Source organism: Nicotiana attenuata, unplaced genomic scaffold (genome assembly GCF_001879085.1).
Source record: "Nicotiana attenuata strain UT unplaced genomic scaffold, NIATTr2, whole genome shotgun sequence".
NCBI lineage: Eukaryota > Viridiplantae > Streptophyta > Magnoliopsida > Solanales > Solanaceae > Nicotiana > Nicotiana attenuata.
The window spans coordinates 556,480-579,158 of record NW_017670399.1 but is presented as its reverse complement, the minus strand read 5'-3'; the positions used below and the strand labels follow the sequence as shown (position 1 = coordinate 579,158).

Genomic DNA, 22,679 nt, shown 5'->3' with positions numbered 1-22,679 from the left:
GTGAGGGCGGATGCACGCTTAGTGAAGTGGTGTCACGCGACACCACTTCGTCGGAAAATTTACTAAATATATGTTTTAATACTATGCGAAAAAGGATAACTAGGAAAAAATGACACAACTTGACATAAATTGTGTCTTGGTGTGTTGGTTATGTGTTTGATTTTGCTATAAGAGGCCAAAGGTTCTAACCTCAACTACTACCTTTTTCTTTTGTAAATATTTGACAGAGTCTTTTTGGTTAAAAATTGTAATGAATAAGAATTGAACGCAAGAGCCCTTTTAACTTAAGACTCAACAAACCAATAGACTAAGGCTATTTCTTGTCTAAAAGTATAATAACCAAAGTTATAATTCAGTTCTTCTATAACTTTCGACACCGATTACAAAAATTCCTACATACTCCCCTGAATTTCCAGAAGTTTCCATGTCACCGTCAAACGCACTTGGGTGAATGATCAATTAAAGAACTAGATTCCGCCGAGTGATAAAGTTAATGAGTTCAACTGCAACACGGAAAAAATGTAGAAGGGAATAACGTCTATGGTCGGAGGCGTTTGTTTTACTTTTTTAGTTTCTGAGCTTCAAAAGATCTTTTACTACTATATTTAACATGGCAAACCCTCGTATATTCACTCGTCAGTTCAAGGAAGGGCATGCAAAAGAAATGCACTAAACTTCCTCTTATCCAAAGGAAATAACTCAAATCAAACCAACTATATCGGATTAAATTGGTTCAGTTTTATCGAATTTTTCAAATTTTTTTACTTAATATAATTTCAGTCTTACTTTGTTAAATTTTTAATAAGTAAATATAATTAGTAAAAATATAAAAAGTTAACAAACATATTATCTATTAGAATATTCATATGAGAGCAAAACATAGTAATAGTTATTTTTTAGTCGTCTGACATTAATTTTCGTTGACGTACACTTTCAAGTTTAACCCAATTTAGTAATTAAACTTAAAAATCAATATGATATCTAAATAATAGTAATCACTTCACATTCGAAAAAGATATAAGAATTTAATAGATCTTAACATATAATTCATGTAAGAACAAAGAGAATGACGCATTTCAATAACACTTGATAAAAAAGTGTTCTTACAATCCATTATTTAAAATTAATAAATATGGAGCACTTCATATCTATTAAATATTATATTCTGCAAGAAAATCCTCAATATTTCTAGATATTTTGCTAATTTATCTGCTAATGTCTACTGTTTTTACTTATCCAAAACGTCCACTGCTGCAAAATTAAATACGGTCTCTTTCCATACTTCACAAGCAACAGCTAGTTCCGGGCTAAAGAAAATTTCATATAAAATCTTAAAAGTATATATAAAAATTATATATTTATATGTCGATTTAGTTCAGATTTTTCTACCCAATACCAAACCAAATCAAACCAAACCTAATCGGATTTTTTAATCGATTTGGTTCAACTTTTCGGCTTGGTGCCATCTTCCGATTCAGTTTATACACCCCCACTCACAAGTAGTCATTCTCTCCTCACTTTGAGAAATATTTTTGCTAGAGAAAGAATTTACAAAACATAAAAATGACGGAACACCGAAATCCTAATTTACCAAGGATATGATTCTGCCACAGTACACACACTATTAGCAGTCATTCTCGCCCACGTTAAAAGGTGAAGCCAACGGCACTCTACTATAGCTAATCTAAGCCTCGAACTATCAATCAAATACAATGAGGATAGACCATGTTTAACTTGAATGTATTACTATGTAAGATAAAAGACCGAGATATATATTTACAAAGACCTCGCAGGAAGAGAGGACAGCTGAGAAGAATTAAAATATAATACAGTGAAACATTTCACCAGGAAAGACTGCACAGAAATATGAATTACAATTGGATCAAACTTCAGCTGGTTTGGGACCCAAAATTTTTTATCGACTTGGTTAACTATACATTCCTCTCTCTTCCTTCCCATGCCAGCATGTCCACCGGATAAACTTCATATCCACCTGTAGTAAAACACATATGTTAATACAACACGAGCAAGACTGCTGCACCTACAGCATTCCAGAAACTAAAGCAACCCGGTCAAACGCAAACAAGCTTCAACAATGAAAAAATGGTTAATTACATCCTTAATAGGCTAAATAACTCAAGCCCAGGTACAACAATTTGCTCGCTTCTGTCACACTCCTTGACATTCTCTCATCGGTGTACTGTAATGTATTAATCCCAACTTCAAACCCCTACCTCAGAAGTAAAATTCGCTAAGCCACCTACTAGGTCATCTATGAATGACACAGGATGATGAAACTTGCACTTCTGTTAATTTTACTGATGAACTAGAGCCCCATGAATAGAAAAAATGTGTTACATAGTGAGCACAATACTACGGGCGTATATGCAAAAAGAACTTGTTAGTCCAACAACAAAGAAACAATAACCTATGTCCCCTTTTTCACCCAAAAAGACCAAACACAAAAAAAAAATATTGGATTACCATTCTTGATCAAATATTCATTTTGCCTTAATGAGCATCTTTACATTGCTGCATTTTTGGCACAATGAGCTAATTTAAAGATAAATGGCACCATAAACCATACGCATCTTCGTATTATTGCAATTAGAACATGAATGAACCCGTATAAGGTGCAAGGTGACCATTTTTTGCTAGATCACTGGTAGCATGTGACTTCCAAATGCTCCCTATGGGCTAGTCAAGGGAAGTCGTCCGACTGAGGATACATTAACCATGCATCATTAGCGTCACTCTAGCCTTATCTATGGAAATCTTATCAGATACATCTACCATGCATCATTGTTGTTACTGTAGCATTATCCACGAGAATCTTATCAGATAAAATTCCTAGGATGTACAGGAACTATGACTTATTAGATATTGGTGTGCATTTTCTCAAACAAGAAGTTGCCAGAAAGCTACCATTGCTAGAGTTTGTAGGAACTCAGGAGAAGGTGATGCAAAAGCTCATACATCAATATTTCAGTCCAAGTGGAACTTTCAGGTATACCACACAATTGGCACAACAAAAAGTGTGCACGGGTTAGATAACAAGTTATCATACCAGTGTTTAAGAAAATCAGCTCTGCGTGCATTCGAATGGATGTAAGCTGCCTTCTGTAAACTCGTGCATCCTAAATCTCTCCAAAAATTCAAAAGGCCTGCAGAGAACAATATGGATAGCTCGGAGTTGTTAGAGACTAATAGCTAAAATAGGAAATTATCCATTTCTCATCTATCAGTCAACGTGGAAGTCTGTCATTCTGCCATTATCAACACTACTATATTCTCATCAAGATTAGGTGGTCTATTATATTTCTTAAGGCGCCTTACAACAAGAATGGAGGAACGGGTTTGAGCTAACATAAAGTAGCTTCAAGAACAGAGGAGAAAACAGGGTGAAACAGGGCTATGAGCTACCATGTCCAGGCTTTAGATATAAAAGACAGATCATGAATAACCGGACCACCCGAAGGAAGAAACTAACAGAGTCTGCTTTTCAATTCCATATTAGAGTTTTGACGGGTGAAGGGGAGCCTTGGAGCAACGGTAAATTTGTCTCCGTGTGACCTATAGATCACGGGTTCGATCCGCGGACGCAGCCACTAATGTTTGCATTAGGGTAGGCAGTCTATTCACACCCCTTGGGGTGCGGCCCTTCCCTGGACCCTGCGTGAACACGGGATGCCTTATACACCGGGCTGCCCTATTAAAGTTTTGACGGGTGTACAATAGAAGTTATGTCCCAAAGCATCTATAAAATCAATTTAAAAGAAAATGATAAGCCTGTTAAGTCTTACAAGACAGCTTCACGCGTGCGGCACAATCTGCGTTGATTGCTTTCCATTGCATCTAACACATTGGAAGTCTCTGGTCCTGCAGCTCCACCAGCCACGAGGGAAGGGACAGACGCACTCGGAGTCCAAATCTGAAAAGCAATACATGCACATGACTATGTAAATTTGTCATTACGAATAGTGACCACTATTCCCAAATACTTGTGCCATTTGTCTCTCACCTTAATGGTGCTATCAATTCCACTGGTAGCCACAACACAATCATATGGGTGGCACTGTACACAATTTACAACTGAATAGGGATGAAGGCCGAGATGTCAGACTAGATATAACAACCACTGTAAAGTACAAGAACTTTAACAGATTTATGAGAACAGAAAGAAAAATACCAGCTTCATCTCCATGAAGCATTTTTATCAGTCTACCAGTTTGTTTCTCCCAAATAAACCATCTTCCATCATCACTTCCACAAGCAATATATTCACCTGCACAGGGATTTTCAAAACACATCCACTAAGATCCTTACAATCAAATGGCTAGCTGTGCTTAACAGAGCCATTAATTTACATATGATTAGCACAGAAATAGAATGGATCAATATGACACATTTCAAATTTGAAAGTAGCTTAGAAAACCTTTAAATTCAACACATCATCGATAATCCAGATCAAAGTAGTAATGCCCAGAAAACCAAGGAGGAAAACTCAGCAAGATTATGGAAAGACAGCCAGTCTCTAAGCAGATAAACAACACATGAGTTTCAGAATGATTGAGATGCTGTGACCAGTAACCAAAGTGAACCAGACTAAATATATAATTGGTCCAAATAGCCAGAAAGATGATCAATTTCTTCTAAAGAACGCATCCAGAATTTGAAATTTCTCCACATCACCCAAAAAAAAAATAGCTTTACTTATAATGTATTATAATGGAAGTAACAGACAAGAATAAATTAATTTTAAGTTATGGGTAATGCAATATGGACAAGAAACTATGGGTAACTTTAAGAGATTTGAGAAATTTCTGCTTTTTTATTAACATATTTTTAATGATTATATATAACTTTAATCTGAAAGATTAATATTTTAAAGTTATTTACACATAAATCAAATAACTCAAATCACATGTTTGTATCCGCGCATCGCGCGGGTACTAATACTAGTTTCTTCTAAAGAATGCATCCAGAATTTGAAATTTCTCCACATCACCCAAAATCATGGACCAGTAACATCCATGCATATCATGCGCATCGCGCGGGTACTAATACTAGTTTCTTCTAAAGAACGCATCCAGAATTTGAAATTTCTCCACATCACCCAAAATCATGGACCAGTAACATCCATGCATATCATGCACTACATAAATTAAGATAAAATGTGCTATCACACTCAATAAACTGAATCCATAATCCAGGCAGAAAATCCACCTCTTTGCCAAGAATCTGATAATAGCATAAACTAGGTATACTGAAATCCAATTCTCTTCATCTAAAGGGCCAGTGAGAAGGCAAAATGGTACCACTGAACAAAGGCAAGATTTTCGCATGCCTGCAGAAGCAGCTCGTGCAGTTGCTCCTCTAGCAGCTGCTGATGTGAGTGCCTTAAAATGTATCATCCCCTAAATTTACTGATCATATTGATTCATTTGTTCCATCTGACACTATGCTACATTCTTTTTACTGTTTTTTTGGGGTTATTGCTAGAGTATTACGTTGTTAGAGGAAAGGGGAACCCACAACAAATGGCAGATATTGAGGCTGACTCTGAAGAAATTGGAGCTTTTTTTTTTTTGGTTGGGTGGGTGGGGTGGGGTGGGGGGGGGGGGTAACAAATCTGGCTGTAAAACAATAGTAACTTTTTGGGACTCTTTGCTCATGCCATTTTATCCTCGTGAGATTGCTTATCCTATTAAGGGAAGGTAAATCTGATCAGATGAGCTAACTCCATGGTAACTTACTCAAACCACCTACTCCTACATAAGAAGGCAACGAGAAATGAGCTACATGAATGATCTCTAACCAATTACTCCTACATTAGAAGGCGATGAGAGAAATGAGCTACATGAATGATCTCTATGCTGTCACAACAGGTATTCCTAGAAACTATGACAAAGCTCAGCGTTGTAAAAAAAAAACAGCAATTGTTCCTCAATCCTAATTAATTGGGTTGACTATATGAATCATCAATATCACGCTACTTGAACCCATTTCAACCCAACAAGCAACAGTTGCGCTTTCAGGACAAGTTATGTTATCTAACACTTAAAGTTCTCTACATTTACCATTGGCTTACAAATATCTAAAGAAACTAAAGAACTCCCGGCAAACTTCAGGTTCTCTATATTTACTATTGGTTTACAAATTTCTAAACAAGCTAAAGACCTTCCGACAAACACTAACATAAAATAATAGCATCAACATCAATAAGCCTTAATCTCTTCTTTTTGATGAAGAGAATATCATTAAATGGCATCAAGAAGATGCATAGCCAAAATATACAACAAAAGAGTGTCTGCTCATGTACATCACTAAGCCGTTAATCTCTTATCAACTATATGGATCTTTTGCTTGCATATAGCCAAATCCACGTGGATTCCTAGAGATTGGTCTTTTGACACAAATTTCCTTCTACGTGCATCCTCTTTTAACACCTTCAACCATCATCAGTGTCACACATAGACCAATTGACTTTGACGTCTACGTAGGCTTAATTTCTTAGTTTAACAGAGATCCTTCTGAAAGAGATTACAGGGGAACAAAGCCGATGAAAGGCAGTTCTTCTACTCAACTATAATTACCAGATAATATTTCAGGATAATCATGAATATATGCATGGAAACCATTAAAAAAGTTGAATATACCTCGTTCTCCAAGAAAGCTCGCCTGTTTTATATCAGTGCCTACGTTGCAATGACCAATATATCTTTGCTTCATATCTATCACTACTTCAGGCTGCAATATAATTTGAGAGAACAAAAAAGAACACTGTTTAAACAAGGAAACAAACTTGATATTGAAAGATAAGCTGTGCAGGCATCCAGATAACAAGGGGGAAGAAACTTCTCTGAGCAAGAGATGTTCAACTTTTAGAAAATTTGGCTTTCCTGAGCATATTGACATCCTTTTTAACAAATTAAATCCAAGACTGCCTACTATTCTGCAAATTAGTAGTCGGTCTGCAGTACGAGTATTGTGACACTTCTTAACAAATGAAACTCGTGTCACCCAACTACAATTCCACAACTCAATAAGCAGTCTACACGATGGTATGTCAAAGACAATTACTGTGATGAATTGGATGTATCTGATTATTTGTATCACTTTTCACACTTCAGCTCACCTTCTAAAACCTATGATACCTTTGAAATTTAAATAAAAAACCTCAAAACTTTTGGTCAAGCAAGCAAATAAAATTCAGTTCCATAGGAGTATGGGCAAATTATGTGAACTATCTGTTGGACATATCCAAGCATTGGAGCAGGGGAATTCATAAGCAACAGAAACCAGCAAGTCATCACTCACAATCCACCCAGACGGCCAGACCAGCCACCAAGAGCAGTGTTATGCTTTGAGACTCAGAATACAATTCAAAGTATAAAACCAGTTGCCGGAAAGAGATTCGAGATGAAATTAGGGACTTTTGGCTTAGATTAACTCTTCTGGAATTAAAGAAAAAGAGATACTAATCAGGTAAAAACAACCTAACCAGCAGTTAAAGATATAGAGTTTAATATCATATGCAGAACCATTGTTATACTCATGAACTCAATAGACAAAAAGCCTCAACAAAGCACAAACATGCACAAGCATATCAAAGCAAACACATCACAGTAAAAGGATAGAGAAAAGAACATCTTTTCTGAATCCAGAGAATAAATAAAGAGGGACTCTACAGCACTGAAAAACAACATTCAAGCAAAAACCTTGTAAGCTGCTTTCTCTTTTTGACTCGAGGTTGGCGAACCACTAGCACCATTTGCTCGTCCAGTCTCCCCAGTGGAATCGCCTCTCCTATGAATTCTTAAGTTCAAACTTCCATGGAGGACATCGAGATCAACATCCCGTCCTTCATCACCGGATATTGATGTTTCAAAAGCCAATTCTAACTCCTCGTCATCATCAGAATCATCTCTTTCAGACCTGGGACCATCTTGCGATGCATCACTGTTTGCGTCCGAACGATAAAGTATGTCACTTAGAGATAATACTCTTCCTGCCCGAGGATCTGACCTAGATTCTCCTCCATTTGCCTTATTTGCTTTGTCTGCTTCAGCTGTAAATCCAGGAATATTGTTGGTACGCATTAAAGCATGAATATGAATTAGCATTCCTGACAAGAATAAGCTCGAGTGAAATGAATCTCGAATCCTCAACAATATTGAGTTCTCTACAGCTATATTCCATCCATAGAAATAACTACAAAAATCATTTTGACATTGAAGCTATAATAAGAGACCTGAAAGATTAATCAGAAAGTGACACACAAGAACAAAATTGACATCGAGTTGAAGGGAGCAGTGATTCCCAGAGGACCGAAAACAGCAGCACAGACAGGAAAACATGAACATAGTCCTTATGGTGGTGGTAAAATAATATAATTAGGAAAACCCGGTAAACTCATGGTGCTCAATAGGGTCTTCAATAACTCATCAGCTAGTCATGGATAAGGAAAACTACAAACAAGATTACAGAAGTATTGGGAAAGGGAAATGAAAGATTAAAAAACTAGAATATACTCAGCAGTAGTCTAGTAATTCAATAGGATTTTGATAGAGCTGGCACTGATACCAGCTAAACATTTTTTGTTTGAGGCAAGAAACTACTAAAATCGCAGGCTCAATATGTAAGTCACTGACCTGCAGTGATATGATCTTTTATACTCTCCACCTTTAGGGCAACTTCAGAATCAGATGGAGCCAAGGATTGAGCGCCAATAGCGAACTCCAATGCTTCTTTATGTTTACCCAACTGCAGATAATATCAGTAACTAATCAAGTGCTAAATGCAAAATCAGATAAATAATCAATTACCCACTATCCTAGTCTGCAAATATATATGTAGGTATGGATAGCAACAAACAATACCTAATTAGATCAAAGGTATATAATACGGAGGATTAGTGCATATTTGAAACCAAACCAAGGGAGACTTATTTCCTAAAATAGTATTAATAATTAACATTCTTTTTTTAGTAAGCTAATAAGTAACATTCTCGACCTTATAAAAAAAATTAACATTCTTGGGAGGCGAGAAATTATCAAGTGCTAGAAACATTAATCATAAACTTAACTAAAATAACGTTAGCAAAAGTATCTAAACCATTTACACGGTGTACTAATAAGAATGACTGGTAAAATCCACTTTTCCCAAGTTATTTCATGTCTGAGAAGAAAAACTTATTCTAAAGAGAATCCTAAAACTTCAAATGATTTTGATACCATATCACAGTATGAGTTAAAATATGACTAAAAGCATATACATCGCCTTAAATTTTGAGTACATCATAAATATGATGCACAATCACCTTTGGAATTTCTCACTGATAATTGATACTCCAATGCGATATTGGAAAAAGAAATGAGAGAGAAGGACGATTACAACCAAGCAAGAAAAACCATATGGCTAAGAGGACTGCGACCATGAATGGAGGGAGGAGCACAAATGCCCACATGGGAATTGGGCGCTTACTTCTATCCAGCATATGAACAACAAAATTTAAGCCACAGAATCCTACAAACACTGAATAACATACCTGTGAAAGAGCATCAGCGATCAAAAGAAGAGGCCTAAAGGAAGATGAATTGAGCTTTCTAGCTCTATGACAATCTCTTATAGCCATATGTGCATCATTTTTCCACTTCCTCTGATAAAAGGCCAAAGATTTTTTAAATTAGGTATACTATCCTTAATTAAGCATTAACGCAGTACAAGAAGGAAATTGTCTGACTTCAGACACCTTGAGCAATATTGCTGCACGAGTGCATAAACATTCGAAGGTTAGAAGGGGACCAACGTCATCCCTGCAACCGTCCAAGACTTCATTACAAGCTTCTATCCCATAATAAAAGTTGGAATCTTCTTTCAAAGACTTCATTGCCATCTGAATCAATTTTTTGCATTTTTCTAGCTGCTGGAGAAGGAAAAAACGATGATTATGATTTGTCATCCTAAAGCAAGAGAAAGCAAAATGCAATTTTTTATCACTTGGGCCAGGAAGCAGGAGATCATGGGAGTGGTAAAGAGAAGGAAGAATAACCTTGGTAGCTGGAATTCTTTTCGATGAAGAACTGTTTACAAAGATTCCACTAACTGATGATTGCAATTCGATTCCATTGAGCAAGGGAGCAAAATTCATCAGGTTTGACGCATCTCCTGAAGTATACGGCATAGAACCTCCATGTGCTACAACCAATAAAAAATTCATCAATCATAAGACAGTAACATAACCAGATTCAAGTATGATTTATCTTAAGCTTTCAAGCACAAAGAATGTAATATCTCAGCAGGTAGTGAATCAAGTTACTTTCAACTCACAGTCACTTTCGAATATCACATGCACGTGGACCAAGCACTTGAAGCAAGTTGACAGGGATAAAATCATTTGTCAATTAACCTTGAACAACACCCAGTATATCTGGCACGGGCGCTCATTCACGAAGAGTTACAGTTTTTCTAACAAATCAGATACTTAAATGAATGTGGACAAAGACTGTGTAAAAATACAAGTACACTGATCCCGAGGTCAGGGGACCACTTACCAAAAGAAGACCACCATCAACAAACAATCAAAAGAAGCCAACTACAATAAATTTTGCTCTCCCTCAATGAGGTCGCCACCTTGACAAGGATGAAGAGCAACTTAATGAGTAACTAACAGATGTCACTGATATAAAAACAAGCTTCCCCGTGCACAAAGTGCTCTGTGCTACCCCGATGGTACAGAAAAAACGTAAGATCGCATTAATTACACATAAGAAGACCCAGAAATATCGTGTGCTTATTTTATAATACTATTAGTATGTTCTTCATTATCATACCTTATCAACAAACCTACATCTTCTTTCTTTTCTTCTTTCCTCCATATTGCTTATCTTTCAAACTTGTTAAAACGCTAATTAAAGTTGGCTTCAACAACACGAGGGAGAGCAGCAGAAAAAACATAGTATAATAATTGAATACTCAATACGTGAAGTCTCTAACAGAATTCCTCAAGTACTGTCCTCGAACCCACTATAGCTAATACTGCACAAGTTAGATTCATCACAGGTTTCAAGGGATTCCAGAAACTGAAGGCACAAGGAGCACAACCATATGAGGTGGCAGAGGAAAGTGAAAACAGAATCAATAACAAAGTTACCGATTGTAAGATAGAATACAACGGAAGCTATGTACCAGGATTCACATCCATCAAGTATACATGTTCTCCACTGTAGCTAAGCAAAACCTCCTCTCCGTTGGGACTAAATGCGACATGAGTCAGATGCAAGCTGGAACGTCCCTGAGGAAAAAGAGAAAAATTCATTAGCTTCCATTTCCGAAGCCACGTGATATGCTACAATCACTTAGGAAAATAAGCAGTGATGGGTTACAGACTTACAGCAAGACTAATATACGATATGTATGTGTGTGACACACACACACAGAGAGAGAACTAAGAAGAGTTGCTATTAAATGGATGTAAAACTAACTTTACATGGCAAGAAATTCTATAGAAATAGATATCCACTGTAAAATTCAGCCACAGCTGCACTAATCTAGTACGCTACTATTACATGGCCATGATAAAGTGGAGTAGCTCACTTTCTTTAAAGTGAGCTACTTTTCCAGTCCCTCCTTTTCCAGTGTTGTTGATTGCAGTTTACAAACACACACACACACCACAGATGGACCATGTAACCGTAATTAAATTTTAAGATGGTTGGCAGCAACGAAAAACCATGTCAGAAGTGGATTACCCTCTTTGGATTAGTCAAATTCTAATGTAGTCATGTTTTGCAGAAAAAAACATTTGATCCTATTCAGGACCCCCTCCCCTTGTTTTCTCCCTCTACCAAAAAAATCCACTAGACAGTTCATTGATATCCAATTCCAACTACAGGATTGACAATATAGCATGTAGTGGACTACACAAGTTCCTTGCAAGAACTTCTCAATGATTTCTTGTTGTATGAAGTCAGAAGAAGGTTACAAGGAGGACACCTTCAGTGCAAGCAGCTGCAAAGTGCAAAAAGAGATGAGGTGTTCCCGATGATCTACTAAAACCACTCTACCTCTAATGATAAAGAAATAATAGAAACTCTAGCTAGCAAAACAGTTAGCAGACTCTAAAGTGACAACAACAACAACCCAGTAGGATCCCACTAGTGGGGTCTGGGGAGACTCTAAAGTGAGATAATGCAGAAACTGAAACTGAAACTGAAACTAACACGATCAGAAAGATGCATTGGGCAGAAGTAGCTGACACAAGGTGGAGGTGGCAGCTTTTTTTGACTCGAGGATAATGGAGGCAGCATTCTCCTATCATACAACCGAGCAAAAGCATCACTGCAAAAATTAAATAGCAGATTAGAAAACCAGCAGGACGGCCTGAAATATACCCTTTGCAATAAACTAGTAAAGACAACTACACCTTCCACCAACAAGGAGCAAATGAGGCCTTGTGGAGCTAATATCACACGACTTCAGAGCAAACAACTGTTTCGGAGGATCAGTTAATGATTTCTTAGCTCCACAGCGTAAGTCAAGCTGTCATCACGGGCCAAACATATCGAAATGCAAACTGTTTAGATACATCACAGCTTAAATCAAAGTTCTTAACATTCATATCAACTCGCTTGACTACAAATGCAGATCGACTATTTGGAAACATTAAAATCAACCACTCGAGAAAGAATCAAAGTCTTCAAAAAGTTACAGTTATGTTTATACAACAAATGTAAAAATCAATATTAATCATATACTCCCTCCGTTTCAATTTATGTGAACATATTTCCTTTTTAGTCCGTGCCAAAAAGAATGACCCCTTTCCCTATTTGGAAATAATTTACCTTTATGCAATGATTTATAGCCACACAAAAAGTGCCTCAATTTATACCACAAGTTCAAAGATCTTTTCTCTTTTCTTAAACTCCGTGCCCAGTCAAATGAGTTCACATAAATTGGAATGGAGGAAGTAAAACTTTTTGAGTTGGCAGCTAAAGCTTCAGGTTAGCCAAGGAAAAACTATTAGAGCACCAAACACAGTTGCCTTTGGCCAAATTACAAAAAAGTATAACCAAAGCACTTTATGATGATGTCACAACAAAGTGAGAACAAAAACACTCATTGATGAGGCAGCTGTAACTTGATCTTCTTATAAGAGAGATAGGGGTCTTTAGCCTTTGGGTGAAGCAGGAAATATAATTCAGCACAACGCAGAGTGAGTAGGACTAACAAGTATATTACGGCATTCTTGACGAGAAGAACCAGCTGGGGGACAAGACGCACCCTCCCGTAAGTCATGCTGCCTCACTGTCCCATCTTCACTAGCACTCCATACTACATGAGGATTCCCAACTTCGACCTATAATTAGAGACAGCAGCATATACTATAAATAGAAAGGAAATAAAATCCACAAATACTTGATTATCAATTAAAAGGATGTTTCCCCGCTGCCTGAACACCTACAGCTATTTTCTTAACCCTCCTAGTATGACACTGAAATAGAGCGGACGGAGTCAAAGCACCGTCTTCAGCACCTCTTCCCTTTAGATGAGACAAATGAAAAAGACGAACCTGCCATATAAAGTAATATAAAGAGAGCATTAATTTCTGAAAAACCCACTCAAGGCAAGTGAACAGCATCGTTATAAAAACACACAAAGGTTTGGTGTATCAATAAACTACTTCAGCATCTCCTGCTCCAGAAACGACTAGCTCATCTGAAGTTTCTGGAACAAACTTCGTGCAGAATATGTTGGCAGTGTGACCGGTCTCAATGGAATGCAAAAGTTTGCAGCTTGAATAACTCCAGATATTCATCTGCATCAAATAAAGTAAATTTTTCCACTCAGATTTTAGTGAACAAACACAAGATGCCAAATATCAACTGACCCAGGGAATGGAATACAGATACAGTAACCATAAACTAAGGGGCAACAAAAATAACCTGCAAAGTGCAAAAGAAATTGTGAACAATTGCTCACAAGATTCTCAACCAGCTCTTCGACAAACTGTTCCATCTACAAGTAATAGCTCTTGCTTTGATTTCTTTTTTGTGTCAGTAATAGCTCTTCATTTAAAGTAGATGTAACAAAGCATCTCTGAAGATTTACATTCCATCTTAAGTTTAAGTTTATATAAAACTTTCTTTTATTCAATCATCTCTAGATTTGAAGAATAGGATAATTCTCTATCTCAAATTCTTAGCCTCCCTTCACAGGAATATATTCATGTCAACCCTAACTGTTTTCATGCGTGACCAAAACTCCAAATAATTGTTACAGCACAATTCATGGAGGTCCTCAATTTCAAAGATTCAGGATCATCCAGTAGCCATAACATCACAAGGAGCAAAGCTTGTGTATGCAGTTATTTGAATTTTGTTGCTTATTTTTTTTGATAAGGTTGAATTTTGTTGCTTATTATGAGTGCCATTTGCAAGTTATTGGATGAACACAAAGATGGATCATCCATCTCGGAGGAGAACTATGAACGACACACCAGAAACAAAGAATTACCAAGTGAAGAAGGTTAGTACTCATCCTAAAAGATACGAATAAAGAAACAAATCTCACGGCTTGTTGAGCAATGTTTTGTATCACCTATCCACCAAATTTTGCAATCCATGGCAAGAATAGCTTTCCCTTTTCCCAAGGGAATAGCAACAAGTAAAGTGGATCAGGGCATATAGCCATAAAGTGAGTTTTTATGTTGATGCCAGAAAAATATTAGTAAATGCCCTTCTCACTTTAGATCACCACAATACAAATTCCTCAGAGGACATGCCACTCTCTACCAGGTAGAGGATCATGATTGAAAGGAAAAGATTTCAAAAGCAAGTCACCACCACGTTGTTAGAAAGGAGGCTTAGCCCTGGGCTGCTATTTGAATGCCGATTTTCTAAATGATCAAGAGAAATAAAGACCATTTGATCTGAAATGGTTCATCTGAAGTCTGCAGCTATTGTTTATAACATTAGTAATCAACACATCAGCAGTCAAACTGGCTAAAATAAACAGATTGATTCAAGAAGCCCATTACGGATATCAAGCTATATTTGATTATTTATAATATGGACCTCAGATAAGCGGGTTGCTTCTACAGTCAGTGGAGCTCAAACTGATTTAAAACAAAGCAAGAAATTATTTTCCCAAAAACCCATATTCTTAAGGTACAAATGTACAGAAGAAAGTTTGATATCTCTCTTTAATGTGAATCAATCACAATCAGAGACAGAAGGAAAACAGTCCGAAGAAAGTCTATAATAACAATATGATTTAACAAACAGTCAAAGAACGATATTTGAAGCGTCTCCCTAACAATTGCCTCAAACAACTAGATGTGCTGCCACTAGGGACTTGCAATATCGACATTAAGGGCAGCCCGGTGCACTAAGCTCCTGTTATGTGCGGGGTCCGTGGAAGGGCCGGACCACAAGGGTCTATTGTATGCAGCCTTACCCTGCATTTCTGCAAGAGGCTGTTTCCACGGCTCGAACCAGTGACCTCCTTGTCACATGGAAGCAGCGTTACCAGTTACACCAAAGCTCCCCTTCTTGCAATATCAACATTACAAAGCAAACCATGGATGCTCCTATGGTAGCTTAGCAAACTTAAACTATTACAAAAAAAAATGTTAAAGCAACTGAACATACGAAATATTGTACAAAACACGAGACGGTGTTAACACTAGGCTAGAAGTTTGGAGACAGACCCTATATGGGTTCTAAATTAGTTGAGTAAGATTAAGACAGAATACTTAGAATGTAGGTTTAGTGACGTAACTCATGAGGCTGGTTTGGAAGTCAAGTTTGATACACAAGCCATCCCGAAGAAAGAAAGTTTCAAGTATCATAGGTCGATAATCCAAGGTAATGATGAAATCAACGATGACGTCGCACATCGTATTGAAGCGGGGTGGATGAAATGGAGGCTTGCATCTGGTTTCTTGTATGATAAGAATGTACCACCGAGACTTAAAGGTAAGTTGGTTGTTACGCGTACTATGTTATATTGGGCGGAATGTTGGCTAGTCAAAGAACTCCTATGTCCAGAAGATGAAAGTAGCGAAAATCAGGATGTTGAAATGGATGTGTATGTATATTAGGAGAGAAAAGATTAGGAATAAAGATATTTGGGACAAGGTAAGAGTGTCCTCCGTGGTGGACAAGATGCGGGAAGCGAAGCTGAGATGCTTCGGGCATGTGAAGAGATACACATTTGCCCCAGTAAGAAGGTGTGAGAGGTTGGCCCTTGATAGGAGGGTGTGGAGGACGAAAATTAGGGTAAATGGTTAGTAAATAGTCGAGCATATTTCTTTTCCGTATCTGTAGCATTAATATTATTCTCATACTTGCTTGTAGTTAGATTTCTATTACTACCGATTATTCTTTTGCTTCGGTTATCTTATTATCTTGCTGTTGTTCTTGCATCTTGTTGTATCTACTGGTACTTCTTTTCCACTTCTCCATTACTGCATTTCTTTTCAACAATGTTCTAACTATGTTTTCTTGAGCCGAGGGTTTATCGAAAACAGTCTCTCTATCTTTAAAGATAGGGGAAAGGTCGGCGTACATGCTACCCTCCCCGGACCCCACTTGTGGGATTTCACTTTCATTGGGTTTGTTATCGTTGAAACATCTTTCCATGGAAAGACCGACTTATATGCTGACTAAACTGTATCAAAATGCAGATGTGACTCCTTGACTCAACACTTTTTGAGTCACAACCCTCACTGGATCACATCTAACCCATGGAACAAAATAACAAATAAATCTCAAGGTTTTTGTTGACAGTCTTTTCCCACTTCGTTGTATTATGCAAACGTCATAATGAGCAGAATCATCAAAGACATCATAAAAGGTATTCAGCAGGCAATAAATCCACAGCTAAAACAACTTACGAAGTCCCCCATCCCCATCCTCGTCCCTGCGCTCATGTGAAACACTAAATAAAACTTCTCTGTCTGTCCAAGTCAAACACCTATGTTTTCGCACTTTGGAAAAAGAATGGGAATAGACTTGAGCCTCTCACAAGAAAACTACGTACAAAAACGATCAATATAAAACATACTAAAGAGTTTCAAATGACCACTAATCAACAACAATCTGTCTACTTGACAGGGTGGAATAAATATTAAGAACATATATACAAGTATGTGGTCCTTGTCAGTTCTTATATCTGGCTATCTTGCAGACTCTAAAGCCGACCCAGCTATCACATTGAGAAGCTTTTAACAGTTCATCTAAAATAGAAGAATAAGGGAGCAACGAGGAGTAGAGAGTATCATACTCTTGTATCATCTGATCCAGATATCAAAAGCGAGCCTTTAGAGTTCCAAGCTATCGCATTCACACAACCCTGATGCCCCTGTTAAACAATGAACAAACCCTTGAGACTGTGAGCACAGACATATATATCCATGAGGCAACAAAGTACCACCAAACAGAAGTCCAATGGAGAACTAACAGCATTTCTTAGCGGGTTTAACCGTCTGACACATGGACACTCAGACACCACCTATATGCCTTTGATGTGTCCAATTCTCTTCACATACATTGAGAACCAGAAGCAGACATATCCTTTGCATGTACGCAGCATTTCATGTCTGGATCGAATACCCCCTTTCTTATTATGAAATTCAAGGTTAGGTCTATTATTATACAATTTCTATTGAACAGTGTAAATTTAATTACAAAGCATGAAAGAAATGGAGGATCAGAACTTTATTGCTAATGTGTGGAAGGAATTATAATACAGCTACACAATGGTTTGCTTATGAAAATGTGTTTCTTCGGAAGCATTTCTGAATACATTTTACTAGAACCATTCGTCAGAAATACTAATTTCCCTATCCAACACTTCTACTTTATACTATTTCAAACTTGATGTGATATCTCTTTCAACTGCGTCAATGTTTCACACTTCAAAAAATTTATTAACCTACTCCCCAACCAACTCAACACATCAAAGTGAGTCATTTTTTTGATGATGTGTTTGCAAGTAAGGTGCAATTTTGACCACAATCATTTCACATAATGTTCTAGAATCTTGAAATATTAAAATTTGTATTCTGATCTAGGTTCTACAAGCATAAACTTTATTGCAATCCATAAATAAGAAAAAAATGTCTACATGATGCACCTATTTATGTAAAGGAAAGAATACCACTTACATGGGCTGCACTTCAGAAAAAAGGTAAATAATTGACAACCTTAACTAGTTGATCTCCAGTAAAATAGGAAGAGGGTTTTAATGACTGTCATTTGCAATAAAAAAGATGAAAACAAATATGTTTATCTTTAACCCGACTCTCGACAGAGAGATACCCAACTTTGAATCAGATTATGTCAGATAAAAGATACTATGAGATAAAAACCTTAATGGTATGTGCAGTAGTGTTGTACTCATTAACGCACTCACCTCCAATTCTCTTTCTAAGGCCATTCTTTCCACCAAAGAGGAGTGCATCTGCAATCCATGACCGGAGTCCTATAATGAATAAGAACCCAAGCAGAATATAGTGATGAGACGAAATATGCAGAAATGTAATGAGTTTAAAAACACCAGAGAGAACCTTATTAGTAATCCAAATTACTAAGGGACTGGGAACTTTGCTGGTCTCACATATAGGAAACAAAGAAGAAAGATATTTCCGATGGCTGTAAAAGCATTTGATAAAATTTCAAAAAAGACTAACCAAAGTGTAACTGCCCAAAAGTCAAATCAAAGCTCTAAGCTCTTGTGATGGTTTTGTCTTGCAACTCTCAAAATCTAACAACATTGGTTTGAGTAAGAAAAGCAAATACATTTGCCCTTCACTTATTTATTTCAGATTTTTAGTCGGCAGGAAATAGTTCTCGTGTGTTAATTTTTCAACTTATTTCTTCTTCTTTTTCGAAAAGTAGTAACGAACACGATGAATAAAATGAGGGTTTGCGTTTATCATTTCTTATTCCCATTTTCATAACTGATATAATTATTTAGAGCTACTTGTGCTCTTCTTTACAATACTTTTGGCTTGGAATGCATGAGTACATATTTTAGAAAAAGAAGAATCATTTCTCGCTGATTAAAATTGGTGAAGATTAAAACAGTATGAGTAGGAATCATCAAAGAAGATCTAAAAATACGTAGAAAAGAGAGATAACATGCTAAAAGTTCGGAAAGAGAAGAGAACCAATCGAACCCAGTAATTGCTTAATTCATACGGCACATACAAGTGAGTTTGTTTGATAGAAATATTTTCTTCAACGTAAACAATTTCCGTGTTTGATTACCTTCAATTTTCGAAATGTTTTCTCTAACAAAATATTTTCCACTAAAAAAAAAAAAGAAAAGTGATTTCCCTCTTATGAACAAAAGTCATTTTCCTTTACAAATATCTCAACTCATAATCAAAGCACTTACTTCATTCTAACTTCGACATTGTAGTATGTAGTACTTTAATAGTCGAAAACATTGTCAAAAGTATTATCTTCATACGTCATCCTATACCTTGTGTGATTTATGAAATGTCACCAACTTTTACATCAGACCAAACAGTAAAAATAAAACAAAAATTAATTCTATGTTAAACATTTTCCTTTGTACCACGGGCATGAACTCTAAGGGGTCGTTTGGTCGGGTGTATAAGAATAGTGCGGAATAAAGTGTATTAATAATGCAGGGATTAGTAATGCATGAGTTAGTAATGCAAGCATTAGTTATGCAGATATTATGTCTTATCTACTGTTTGGTGTGGTGTATTAAAAATTGTAATGCATTGCATAATTTTTAAGAATAATAGTTATTTACAAAAATGCCCCACATATTCTCTAGCTTTAAGGGACTTTAAGGATAATTTTGTCTTTAACCATACTAATGCATGCATTAATAGCCATGGATTACTAATGTCATGGTTTTGTATGCATTACTTATACACAGGATAATATCAAGTATGATGTATAACTAATACAAACATTAGTTATTCACAGGTTGAAAAAATATATCAAACAAGGTATTAGTAATGCACAGAGCTAATGCAAGTAGAGCTAATGCTTGCATTATTTCTCTAATACCTCCTACCAAACGACCCCTAATACTGACCACTAGTAAGGGCTTTAACCAGAGCTTGGATTTGATTTATGAAAAAGGTAGATTGCTATTACAAACACTTAGGGTTTAAATGCCAACACGAGGCCTTCTAGGGGTGGCTTACTTGATTCAATCGAAGCTGCTTCAGAAACACTATGAAACATTTTCAGGGTACCCATTTTTTCTGACAAGTATTTCTAGGGTGTCATAATCTGTTCAATCTGTCACAACTAGTCTGATATTTGCCATTAGCACGGCATAAATACTTTCTCATATGCATTTGTGTATGTTTTTGTTTCTTGCCAGCACAATTTAGTATCATTGCTCTGCTATTCCGAAATTAAATACTAAACAACGAATATAAAGTTTCTCCCTTCCCTTTCAAAATCAAGTTGGGCTAGTGAGGGCAACCACGACAGTCACTAATAGGCCATCCTTATAGTTATAGGTGTTCCTATTATAATATCATACAAGAGATTGTCCAATATAAGTGAAGGCATGAGCAATCAGTGATCATTGTTCAATGAAACTCAACATTTCATCCGCTGGAACCTTAGCTAGAAAGTTCGAATTACACTCAGAATGTGGTAAACTTTACACCACCAGTATTTCCTTTCCTCACGTTACAAGGCACAATTATTCACTTAACTAACTGAACCTACAATAAATAATCATAGCTTATGGCATCATCATAACGTAAATATTACATAGAACAAAAACTCATAGCAAACTGACGAAATTTCAAAATACAAACAGATAACTGAATGAGGAGATGAGAATTTAGGCGTACATGGCGAACGTGGAGGGATCGTTTGTTGATCAAGTCAGTGATGTTGCCGTCGTGGAAACAGAGTGATTCCATTTGACGAAGTTTCTAGAAATTGCACGGAAGAATCCAGAGAGTTCGAAAACCCTAGGTTGGTGAATTCGGAGAAGGTGAGAATGACGAGTGTATGTATCTACTGGCGATCATCAGAAACCAGTAGTATTGAACACAAACCGAAAGGAACAGAAGAGAAATGAAGAGTCGGTTGTTGTCATACGGCGACGTTTAGCTCCACGTCTCAGCCACGAACCATTTTTCATCTTGTCATGTGTTTTTCTGTTGCTAATGAAATAGAATGTGAATTTCCACTTGCATCCGTTCACAAATATTAATTTAAATGCACTTGAGAAATAAGAAAGACTTTCTCTCTATTGTTATAAATATGTTCATTTAGTACTTTGCTATAAATAAGCTTCCTGAATAAGTTTATTCATATGGAACTCCGCCGTAAATATATTTATCTATTTAGTACTCTATTGGAAATAAGTCTCCTGAATAAGCTTATCAATTCGGTACCTCGTTATGGAAAAATATTATCCCCGGTAGAAATTATCTATATCTGGTACAGTAACAACTTACAAGCAACTTACAAGCAGCTTACACAGCAGCTTGCAGTAGCAGCTTACAAGCAATTTGCACAGCAGCTTGCAGTAGCAGCTTACAAGCAACTTAAAAGCAGCTTACAGAGCAGCTTGCAGTAGCAGCTTACACAGGAGCTTGCAGTAGCAGCTTACACAACATCTTCCTTTCTTCTATAAATAGAGGAGATTTCAGTTCATTATGTACATGACTTTGAAGTTGAATAATAAATCTCTCTCTATATACTTGTCTTTGATTTATTACTTTACAGTCTTTATTTTATAATACGTCGAGACTCTGCCATTTTAAGCACTTACTTCGAATTTAATTTATATTTCAATGTTCATCTCCGATGTAAGGCGACACTCTTAGGTCCGTGGTTAGATCTTGTTCATTCTGAGCATCACAAGACAGATTATATCCTTGAGGTGGTGAGCTTTTCTTCTTGGCGGTAGAGATGTGGATATCACTTACATCTAGAGTGGCCAAATTTGTGTAAAGTAATTTGAGTCTTTTACTTATATTTAATATGTTTATCATTGCTTGCTTGGTTATATGCTACGTATACAGTATCTATTTTGGTATTTATTTTCTTCATCCTGATTATCTTAATAAAGGATTATAAAGTGGATAACATTGTTAGATCCACTTAAACTCCAGCAGAGTTTGAAAGAAATATATAACCGCCAGAAGTGGTTATGTTATATCTCATCGTAACTAGATTTTGTTAACCACCAGAAGTGGTATATGCCTATAACCAACAGAAGTGATAATTTAGGCTTTCTATGGTTATAATTGAAGATAAGTTAGAGAAAATTTCTCTATATTACTTGCATGCCTCGATTTGCTCCTGAAGTAGCAATATCTTAAAAGAGGTTCTAATCCGTCACACAATTTGGTGTGATTAATGCACGTTCAAATAATTATGTTCCGTTCCTTGAAAGATGAGAACTTTGATAAATATTAATTCATTCCTGAAGTGAATGTGACAATATTGATAAAGCTCGTAAATATGAACGCGCTTTTGATGTGAATATATTACAATTCACCTCCAGAAGAGGTAATATGATTGAGGGAATATATACTCAATATTTTGTATTTTAAATTTACTCCTGAAGAAGTAACACAACTGAAATTTTCTCCTGAAGCAGGAAAATATTATGAAACTGTGTCTTTCTGTGCTTAAACAAAATAATAAGCT

General features: G+C 36.6%; 1 protein-coding gene across 5 annotated transcripts; it reads right to left on the bottom strand.

Moving 5' to 3' along the window:
- Positions 1 to 1,646: 1,646 nt before the first annotated feature.
- On the bottom strand, positions 1,647 to 21,196 carry LOC109238873 (WD and tetratricopeptide repeats protein 1). 5 transcript variants are annotated; one of them, XM_019405357.1, is made up of 20 exons: positions 20,864 to 21,196; positions 18,421 to 18,468; positions 17,290 to 17,367; positions 13,685 to 13,819; positions 13,466 to 13,573; positions 13,232 to 13,360; positions 12,428 to 12,543; positions 12,225 to 12,342; positions 11,191 to 11,296; positions 10,055 to 10,200; positions 9,755 to 9,928; positions 9,551 to 9,661; positions 8,655 to 8,766; positions 7,722 to 8,128; positions 6,660 to 6,750; positions 4,190 to 4,285; positions 4,022 to 4,092; positions 3,804 to 3,931; positions 3,068 to 3,164; positions 1,647 to 1,993 (listed from the first exon to the last, which is right to left on the bottom strand). In XM_019405357.1, the coding sequence occupies exons 1-19, from the start codon at positions 20,933 to 20,935 to the stop codon at positions 3,083 to 3,085; spliced, it is 2,328 nt and encodes a 775-aa protein (XP_019260902.1). In that variant the 5' UTR covers positions 20,936 to 21,196; the 3' UTR covers positions 1,647 to 1,993; positions 3,068 to 3,082. The 5 variants fall into 5 exon arrangements, with proteins under 5 accessions (XP_019260902.1, XP_019260900.1, XP_019260901.1 ...); XM_019405355.1 differs by having other exon boundaries at positions 18,421 to 18,489; positions 20,864 to 21,195; XM_019405356.1 differs by having other exon boundaries at positions 9,755 to 9,925; positions 18,421 to 18,489; positions 20,864 to 21,195.
- Positions 21,197 to 22,679: the final 1,483 nt, after the last annotated feature.